Source organism: Rhipicephalus microplus, chromosome 2 (genome assembly GCF_043290135.1).
Source record: "Rhipicephalus microplus isolate Deutch F79 chromosome 2, USDA_Rmic, whole genome shotgun sequence".
NCBI classification, from domain to species: Eukaryota; Metazoa; Arthropoda; class Arachnida; order Ixodida; family Ixodidae; genus Rhipicephalus; species Rhipicephalus microplus.
In genome coordinates, this window is record NC_134701.1 from 289,356,619 (window position 1) to 289,367,341 (window position 10,723).

The window sequence follows — 10,723 nt, forward strand, 5'->3', positions numbered from 1 at the left end:
CCAAGTCTGCGCTGACGAAGTCGGCGAAGTGCTGTGTTGTTTACTTCATGACCTACTACACTCCTGACCTGCCCAGAGAGCACCTCTTCCAGCGCCCACGTTCTAGTTCATACCTTCTGCCGCTAGGGCCGTAACTTAGGAGCACTGTGGCGCTAGTCAGCACCTGTTCGCTGACGTCAGCTTGAGTGTTCGTGGTCATATTTCGGCCAACAGAGCACTCATATTGCGTAATTATTATGCACTAATGAAAAATAATTTTGAAACAAATATTTCAAAAGTCATTCACAAATTCTTTGCAATTAAATGGACGCAACATCACATATGCTGTCCTACACTATGTAAGTCTACGGATTCTCGCATTTGTCCACCAGTGTGCAATAAATTTTTCGTCACACTGAACAGCTTACTTGACCAGTCATCTAAGTGAAAAAATAGTCACATATATGCCGGCTGTTCATCACGGAATGCAGCCGTTCTTACTCTAGCGCCGTCCAAACAGCCGTAAAGTAGCAGACGAACAGGTTATAGGTAGCGCCACCTACGGCGAGCGATTGAACGAGAGCGGGGACACGCGCTCCCATAGGAACCCCGCTATCTGAACAGGTCAGGAGTGTAGTAGGTCATGGTTTACTTCAGCCTTCGTTATTTCACTAAGGGAGCGCTCATCCGCATTTGCTGGATCCGAGGAAAGCAGCGCATGAAATGCTGAAACAATCGTCTAACAACGGAGTATGTCTGTGTCGCTCGTGATTCTCAAGTTAGAAGTGGCCTGCGACTTCCCGATTTTACCTCACATTAACTACGTATCTGCGAGAGCTCGAAGGCTCGACTGCTGCGCTGCAGCACCTTTCCGAGGAGGAGAGTGGCACTCAAGCAAGTTGGAAGAAATCAGGAAGGAGAGTCGTGGTTGCCGTAAGCCTCACGACATTGTGATCGAAACAGTTGTTGTGGAACCTGATGACATGGCCTCCAAGCAAGCCGCACGATGTCAGGGAGAGGAGGCGTCGGCGGGCGATCGCGCATGTTCAGAGTTGGCCAAGGAAGGCGATGTCAAACAGTATAAAGATGCTCTAGGCAACTTGGATTCTGTAACAGGGTGCGCTACAGAGAGGCCCAAGCCACCCGCACTCAGCCCGATTCCTTTCTTCAGTGGCAACCACAATGTTGAAGTCACGAAGGGTATACTGCACCTTTTCAAAGAGAACCAACAGACCCCGTTGGGTGAGGCCGAGCGCAGTGAAATGCTGTGTATGTTGGCTGTTCCTGCACTAATGACTCTTCACGACTTGTTGCAGTTTATCGCACCCGTCAGTGCGCACGTCGAAAATATTCGCGTCATCCGCGATTCTAAACCAAATCTCTACATGGTGCTGCTCAAATTCCGTGAGCAAAAGTGGGCCGACGACTTTTACCAGAGCTTCAATGGTGAGCGGTTCAACTCTATCGAACCGGAGGTGTGTCACCTGGCGTACGTCTCTCAGGTGGAGATGGTAAAAGAAGGAGAAGGAGACGCAGTGCCAGGGCACACCGAGCTCCCAACGTGTCCCGTGTGCCTAGAACGCATGGACGAGTCCGTCGAAGGAATCTTGACCATCCTCTGTAACCACACTTTTCATGACGGCTGTTTGGCTAAGTGGGGCGACTCGAGCTGCCCAGTGTGCCGATACTGCCAGACGCCGGAACTGGTGCCGGACAATCGCTGCTTTAGTTGCGGCTCGCAGGACAATCTCTGGATTTGTCTCATCTGTGGCCACATAGGCTGTGGACGTTATGTCGAAGCACACGCGTACAACCATTATGCACGCACGGACCACACTTTCGCAATGCAACTTGGCAACAACAGTGTCTGGGATTATGCTGGTGACAACTATGTCCATCGCCTTGTACAGAACAAGACTGATGGGAAGCTAGTGGAACTTGAAACTTCTCGCGCCGACAGTGATGAGAAGCTTGACTCTGTGCAGCTGGAGTATACATACCTTCTTACGAGTCAGCTGGAGAAGCAGCGGCGGTACTTTGAAGACTGCATGGACATGCTTCAGAAAGAAAACAATCGGCAGATAAATGAGCTGAAAGAAAAGACTCAGATTGCTGTCGAAGAGCGTAAAGATCTGGAGCGAAAGCTTGGGCAGGTTGGTGCAGCCTTTTTGCTAGCATGCCTCGGGTTTGTGCATGCGAGTATTTGAGGCCTTCTTGTGCTAATAGAATATTTCTTGCTATGTGCTTAGTATTTGGTCGTGGAGTTTGACATGCAGTAATACTATCTGGGCCAAGCATTTGTTTGTAGTATTGCTATCAAAGACAGCATGGAAGGAGACCTACGTAACAGTCACTACTGGCTGCCTTAAGAGCATAACTTAGATCTAAAGTGAACATTATATATGCTAAGATAATCAGCATTTTCACGATTGTCTCTTAGTCTTCTGCTATGACGGTGTGGAAACATCGACAGTGCCTTTTCATCGTTAATTTCTCCTTCTAGCAGGGATTTGAGACAACTGGCAGCAGCATTTTTATTTTGATACCTTTGTTGTTGGGGTTTATGGGGCTTTTTGGCCACTAGATCATAAAACAGAAGTTTTGCAGTTTCATAAATACGCAGTGAAATAAGTTGGATAAAACTCTGCTTCAGCAGCCCTCTAACCAGACAGTAACTTATAAACATTTTTTTTTTAAACTATCGATGCAAGTGTTTACTCATGAAGAGCCATAATCAGGTAACATGTAGCAATTTATAAACAAATGACCTGTCCTACATTTGTTGACAGTTGTAATGTTCTAAAACAGAAGGTGCTGATCATACACTCTGCTCAGTACTTATTCTTCTGACTGTCATGTGCTCTACACATTGTAATTTAATCTGGTTTCTTTTATGGCACTGTTCATGTGCCATTCAGTACACTAAAACAACCAAGTCATGTGTGCTGTGAATGAAATCAGCCTTGATTATTAATTTTTTCTCAAACTTACAGACATGTTGCATAATTTTACCACTGTGTATTTGCTTATTGTGCCTTGCTTAAAAGGACCCTGAATTTATGTTCAGTACAGTGCATGAACATATTAAAGAAAGGTTAATGAGAACACAAAGGGAAGATTTTCAACACTTTCCACAAACCCTTTAATTTATAAGTACATAATTAAAATTAAAGCAATGCACTGCCATTCAAAAACCCAAGAAAAATTCACACTTGAACAAGACAAGTGCAAACAAATGTTGTCAAAGCAGCATGTTTTTAAATTTTATTCTTTTGTTCATCCATTCATCTATCTTTGCTTGGATGAACGACATCACTTGTCAAATTTTACATCTTTGGAAACACCTCAACTATGCTGCCCCACTAACTTCTTTTAAGGTTGCATATATACACATAACGATTCATTTACTCTAAGAACAAATATGATCAATTTTTGTGAACTTAAGTTGCCTATCCAACCGGTGATGCACTTACACCTGACCAGCCTTCTGCAGAATGTTCACATTCCCACATCCATGGCGAGAAATGCAACAAAGATTCTCTTTGAAAATGGTGGCATGCATGGTAGATGAGCGTAGTCTAATTATAAAATGCAACAGTAAAAAAAGTTTGATATGTACTAGCAGTCGAGAATGTTATATCTAATGAATTTATGATTGCGTTTTGAGAAATGGAATAGCCGTAGCATTGCCTTTTTTTTTGGCAGTAGAGAGATGCTTGTTGCAAGCACTAGGCTCGGATAGCACCCTAAATGCTGCTGGTGACACTTGGACATGTCTCCACTATGTATAACGCAGAAGCACGGTATATATAAAAAAAAATTTAGGCCACCACCCTGACAGCAATGAGAGAAACTGCATGAGAAATAGACTAGAAAACAGTCAGTCCAAATATACCAGAATTGGAAGATATATCATTGCATCGTTATACCCCAAGGGGGTTATCTTGCGATGTAAAATCTGAATATTTATTATTTCTCGAAATGCATAAAACTTGTATGTTATAATGATTATAGAAAATTCACACATCCTGCTTTCATATCCACCTTATATTTTGAAGCTGCGTATAGTTAATCAGTGTTATATACATTACATGTATTATTAAGTACAATTTACAATATCATGAAATCATTTCTTGATTTATTGAATTTTACATTACAGTTATAAATTGTAATTTATTTTTTATTATTTCTCAAAGGTTCAGAGAATTGGGACATTACACAATCAGCAGCGACCCTCTTGAAACTTATGCGCATAGGCACTCTTTTCCATAATTAAGAGTGCTGTAGTAATCAGACTATATTTAACGCACATACTGGATGTCTAATGAAGCAGTAAATTTGTTAACAAGTATTTAGCATAAAAGTCATTGTTTTCAGTGACCACCACTGCTTCTGTCTTTCGTGAACACCTAATTTTGTTTTTCAGGTCACCAAAGACCGAGAAGCGATGCGTCGCAAGTCTGAGCAGTTGGCACAGCAGCTGAGCAAAGCAAAAGGCGAGCTTCAGGAAGAGAAAGAAATGAACAAGTGCCTACGGGAGAACCAAGTCGTGTGGCAGTCAAGACTCAAAGATGTTGAAACTAAATTGCAGGAGCTTCAAGATAACAAGGACAAAGAAATCCAGGATTTACAGGAGCAGATGCGGGATTTGATGTTCTACCTTGATGCAAAGGAAAAGATCAGTTCAAGCTCAACTGAGGTGCAACAAGAAATGCAAGAGGGTACAATTATTGTTGGAGCACCAGGGCCTTCTGGTACACCAACACAAAAGCATCGCAGACGAAGAAATCGCTGATTCGTTGCAATGAATGAGGGTGCCTATTTATTAATCTCAACTTAACATGCAAGCTGTGCTATTTCTAAATGCATGCCTTGCCTGTTCTGTGCCTGTTAGATAGATTTAGAGACAAGGCTTTCATAAGTGTCAGGCTTATGGCTATAGCAGGGTGACTTCAAGAATCCTTGCTCTTCAGCTGCTGCTGTATCATGTGGGTATATATATTAAAAGCTTTAGACATTTTGATATGCATTCTGGAAAGTTGCCATGTTGAGGTAGATGTACACTTGCAAGTTAAGGTATAAGGCTAAGTGGAAAACGCAGATTTTTTCTCAAAATGACGTTTTACAGTTCTTGGTTATATTAAATGCCCAATTTATTGCTCACCATTTTGATGCATAAACCTTCTGTCTACGCTGCTTCTTTCCAAAAATACAAGAAAAAATTTTCGGCCACCCATCTCCAATGAAACCGAAAGTGCCAAATTTGTGTCATTCATAGTATAAGATTGATATGTAGTATTTTGTTCGTTATTCAGCACTCATAAAAAACAAACATGCGAAAATGCTCTAAAAGCACTGTCAACACATCATTTTTAATCATAAAAGTCATGTCATGCAGTCATAAAAGTGACTGTGACAACAATACCAGTCAAGCTACACACTTGTAGCTGGTGCACATGTATTTTTTTCACACATTTGATATGGCAAGGAGCTACTGAACAGTAAATTTGAGAGCTCGGACTCAGTTGTATTGCTAGCTGTCAATTTCAAAATGGTACGAGTGCTCGCTCTGGGTTAAGTGTGTATGCATGCTATGCTGGCACCAATAAAGGCTGCAGAAAGGTTTTCATACACGTCATACATAAGTTCATGAGCCCATGACAGCAGCTTGTTCATTTAACCAGACATGTCCAGAACCTTTTAACAGCGGAGCTGTTTATGGTTACGGTTGTTCTCCCTAGAGTGTTCGCATTTCCTAGGGAGCGCATACACCACATATATAAGAGAAGCCCCACTGCATGTTCACACCTCCAGCTGGTCCACTAAAATGGAGTGCGTGTGCAAATTCCCTGGAGAGAGAGAGAGAAAGAGAAAAGAACAGAGAAAGGGCAACAAGAAGGAAATAGCCCAAAGGAAAGTATACAAAGCACAACGCAAAATATCGCTTCAGAATTTATTGCAACAACAAACATATAAGTGGTTGGATGAACACGTGATGAAATAGATGGTGCGCTTCCCGGAAAGCTAACTCAGTGGCAAGTAATGTGACATAGTTTCACGACACATGCAGCATCTGCTCTGTTGATAACATAGGTTTCTTCGAATTCACGCGCCACCCTATCTTTGAATTTAGATTTTCCTGTCATATCACTGAGAGGTAGTGCGCAGCTGTATTCACAATAATGCAGATAAAGATTATAACACGATTGTATCTTTAGCGAAGCTTTGCAATTTATTAGCCTATTATTGACACAACACTCGGTTTGGAAAAGTCTGTATGTTCAGTGCACTGACTGTTCTGTCACTCTCTCCTCGTTGGTGCCGTGGGGATCATATGAAAAAAGCATCTAATAAAAAATGTTGCCGCTTTTGACTGCAATGATTGCCTAAATACAACACATGTCTGAACGCACTTCCATGTATCTCTACAATTGAAATGAGAAAGGAACCTGCGTATATTAGTGCATATTATTGAGTCAGTGTATATATATTACTGAGGGGACGTTTATGACATGCGAGTTATCGCGAGCCGATGCATGCAGTCAAAACGTACTATCGGGAGCAATGCGAGCATGAACACTGAATTTTCTATTTGTAGTTCTTGCTCTGTAAAAAAACGCAACTCGGAGTGAATTGTTGCAGTTAATTTTAGACGTGACCATAAAACAAAACAAAAGAAGATGTTCAGGAAAGCAAAAGTACTACTTCCGGAAAGAACACCAAGTTTATGAGAATGGTTCAAACGCCATGAAACCACTTGGAACTACCAGTTCGCTCAACCTTTCGATTGTGTTAAGGTGCAACAAGTATGTGCACAAACACAAAGTGAAAAACAAAATCAAAACTATGCACATAACTTATAATACTCTAATCTGTGACTGCGTTACTAGTAATATACACGCAGTTTCGAAAATCGTTCCCCAAGTACCTGACCTAGGAGAGGAAAGGTGATTGGAAACAGCAACAAAGCTTGCAATATTCACGCTCCACACACGAGAGGCATTCGTTGGCTGCCACTTGTCACTCTTTATTCTCACTGTCAAAGTTTTCTTTTAGGATCCCTTGGGAAAGAAAACACCTTCCATCCATTTCTAGAATGGTTCGTGCCCTGTGTAGCACGCAGCATGCAATAATTTTGCGAGACTTGCGACGAATCAGAAGGCCGACAAGGCAGCAAGCGCCACGTAGACGTTTAAACAAGCGCGGCATGGCCAAAACATAACGGGCGTGCGTGGCGAGGCGGCATCGACCCTTTCAAAGAATGACTACACTTTGAAAGGCGCCGGCAGGAGTCTACCACATCGCTTGAAAGCACAAGTGTAACTTCGCTCACATTTAATCTGGCTTTTAGCGAAAAAGTGCTTTTTCGTTGTATCTCAGCATTATAACCCAAAACAAACAGCATACACGCACAAAAAGAGAGACGCAGAAGCAAGAACTGCACAGCGTACTTACCTTCCTTCATTCCGCGTCCCGTTGTAACTGGCACTTGTTTTTGACCAATGCACGTAGAAATCGCCCCAGTATTCCATAATGCCCAATCATATTCTAACTTTACCAGAACACACATTTCACGACCAAAATATGCTGCAAAGTTTTGAAAATCAAGAACAAGAAGGAATCAAGAAAATGATTTGCAATTTCTGTTGGATCCCATGAAAGTGAATGCAGCAGCTACATTTGCGGGGACATATTTACGTCGGCTAAGGTGATGAAACTATACTGCATGCCTTTTTAACATCAGCTTCACTTTTTTTTACTAGCAGGTGAGACTTTTTTTGAAGAGCCGAGGTTTTTGCAATTATCTCTGGAGGCAAAATGTATTCTTAGCACTACGTAGGAGTGCAGAAGCTCTGCAGTAGTGGTGTTTTTGTGAGTAGAACAGCCGATGATAGCAATGTTACACTCATCAAGGGCGTCGAGGAGGCTCCGAAAGGTGTTAGCACAGAGCCGGTTATTTTGCAGCTCATGTGAAATTTTGGCTTCAAGTTCTTGAATCTTACAGAAAAGCTCCCATGATGGCAATTTGAGGCTGCCAAGCTCAAGTTCCCTCTCCAAAGTGAGAAATGCCTCTAGGCACTCAGCATTTTCAGACTGGATACTATATGTATACAGTCGGAACACCTCTCACGCTTGAGGTAAGAATACATAAGGTAGCCGCACAAGTAGTAAATAACAGTCTTGTGCTGCTGGTGTGAAATAACCATGATCAGATGCTGTCAGTGTTTCATTCTGTGCAGTAGAACATATCACTGCTAACTTCGCTCTAACAGCCTTCTGGAGTCTTTTATGAGATGACAGTGTGTCCTTTCTTCCCCTTTTCATGCCGTCTGTGACAGTCACAAGCACGAAAGTCTGCTCATCACTCACATTCCCAGTGACAAGTTCTGATTGGTGTACACAGGCCGAGAAGCCTATATATGTGTGAAAAGCCGATTAGGATAGGGCGGCCTTCATCACCTCCATAACCTCTTGTTACACCAAAAAGCATCCGAGAAAAAAGTTCACAAATATTAATATAATAAACAAGAACAATCAACTGCTTACTTCTAAATAGCGTGCACCTTTAGAAAGAAGATCCATCGCGAGGTCCCGTACCGATGCAAGCGTAACTTGAAGCGACTACATTGTAACTTGCGATGCAAGCATCACTATTCCGTTGGCAATATGATTTTCCTCAGTCACATTTCGGCCTACTTGTGGCTTATTTTCTAGCATGACCTACAAAATAAGCCACAGGGAAAATCAATTTCACAACAATGAAACAGATATGAAGTATTATATATACCATCTGTAACATGCTGTAATGTATCTTCATTACCACAATTTCCTTAAATGTTGTTATTTCAAGCTGAGAAAACTTCTTATTCAAGGCATCAAACAGGTCATTCGATGATGTGAGGTATATTGCACAGGAAGCAAAGCTGCTGATCAGGTACACAAGGATGGTCGACTTTGTGCTTTGATGCATGAAGCTTGCCTTTGATGCCAAAACTAGACCACATGATGGCATTGTTAGGATTGACACCATCACTGATAACTGCAACAATTGGATTGTGCTTGTATAACTGCAAAATAGCTTCTAAAACAAGCCTTGCTAGTACAGTCGAACCCCTTTATACTGATATAAGAGACAAATGGGTATAAGAGACACCAGTATGCATACAGTAAAATACAGGGAATAGGAAAATGCATGCGAGGTACCCTGCTTATAAGCGACATCTTGAATAAAAGACAAGAATCGCTGCCTGAAGCATGCCACTTATAAAGGGGTTTAACTGTACTCTTCCAGGAGCTGCATGCCTCGTAGCAAAACTAGCAATTGGTTGCACCCAGGAGCGAAATAAAGGCACGAACATGAGTACCAAAACGTGGTCAACTGTTGTTTCCGAGTCTTGGCCATCTCCATAATCAATGAAGCCATCAACCTTGTAGCTACTCTTGTTGAACACGACAACCTCTCACACCTTCATCTCGTCCAGTATCAGTTGGCTGTAGCAATGTACTCCTGTTCGGTTCTTCATAAAGGCCCCAATACTTTCAAGAAACACCTTGTTGAAACCCAATTCACAGGACATTCCTTTGATTATTTGTTTCAGCCTTGTAGTGGTTGGAAGTGGCGTGAGCTTCATCTTTGACATCAGTCTGTAAGCTCGTGGGCTTGAAATTCTTAACTGAAGGCAAGTCATAAGCCATTCCTGCTCATAACACATTTCTCATGGTGATTTCGCCTTTACTGCTTTCACTGTTGCCCAAAGGCTAGTTGCTGTGCTAGCGGAATACTTTCTACTGCTTTTTCAAACTTACTCAGTGAAACTTTTGACAGACAATATCTCAATGCAGACACTTTCCGTTTGGCTCTTTCGCGAAACACCATGACCCTGGTGGCTTTTTTCTTCAGGTATTGAAGTTCGTACTCTGGCTTCCGTTTCGCACTTTTTTTGTGGGCAACGCTTCACTCTATCACCAGAATTTTTTTCGTTCTTTCGCAAGGAAGGCACAAGTGTTCACCTTAGAGCACCATGCATTTCTTGTTTCGCCATACACCCTGGCTTTCGACGGCTGCCGTTGACGAGGAAATACCTGCAAACAGCTCACATTTACACCCAGAGCAAATCTTGAGCTTGTCCATGTAGCAAAGAAACATTGTTATATTCTTCAAGCTTGTTAGCCTTGTCTGGGCGTTTTCATCTTTCGTGACGTAGCTGCAAGGCGGGACAAGCACTTCTGTTGAAGCAACTGCAACTGTCAAGTCTTGCCGGATCACAACAGCCTTTTCTATGTTCACAGTGCCCCCAGATTCTTCGAGTTTGTAAAAAATGACCTGGGAGGTAGAAGCATTTACATTACAGGAATCAAATATGGGGCTACCCTGCACAACAGCAAACCCAGGCACTGTTTCTAACGAGCTATCATCGGTACAATGATCGACATCTATGTCATCACACGCGTGACTTTCATCACATAAATCTTCGTCACTTTGACAGGAAGCAACTTAGGCAAGGACCACTGTCCTCACTTTTGGTTGTTTTCTTGCCGACTTTGACACAGTTGGTCTCAAGAGGTGCTCGGGTATGTTTGGAAAAATTCGAGGCACAGTGCGCTCCCTCAGTGTGCATCAGCCTTCTCGTATCGTTACAGTCCGATGTTCACGGTGTGCTCATGGCAACTTACGATGCTTGCAGGCTCAAAATGAATGTCTCAGACTTGCGTTTCTGACATTACCTTAAAGTTCTGTGGGATC

The 10,723-nt window shown here is 42.4% G+C and overlaps 1 protein-coding gene across 1 annotated transcript; it reads left to right on the top strand.

The window, feature by feature from the left end:
- The first annotated feature begins 598 nt into the window (after nt 1-598).
- On the top strand, nt 599-5,608 carry LOC119177876 (BRCA1-associated protein). The gene is made up of 2 exons (XM_037429065.2): nt 599-2,132; nt 4,406-5,608. The coding sequence occupies exons 1-2, from the start codon at nt 732-734 to the stop codon at nt 4,772-4,774; spliced, it is 1,770 nt and encodes a 589-aa protein (XP_037284962.2). The 5' UTR covers nt 599-731; the 3' UTR covers nt 4,775-5,608.
- Nucleotides 5,609-10,723: the final 5,115 nt, after the last annotated feature.

What these genes read in the sequence shown, in the direction of transcription:
- LOC119177876 (XM_037429065.2), top strand. Translation starts at nt 732, where the DNA reads ATGTCTGTGTCGCTCGTGATTCTCAAGTTAGAAGTGGCCTGCGACTTC. An exon ending in TGGAGCGAAAGCTTGGGCAG is followed by an intron (nt 2,133 to 4,405) that starts GTTGGTGCAGCC and finishes TTTGTTTTTCAG; the next exon opens with GTCACCAAAGACCGAGAAGC.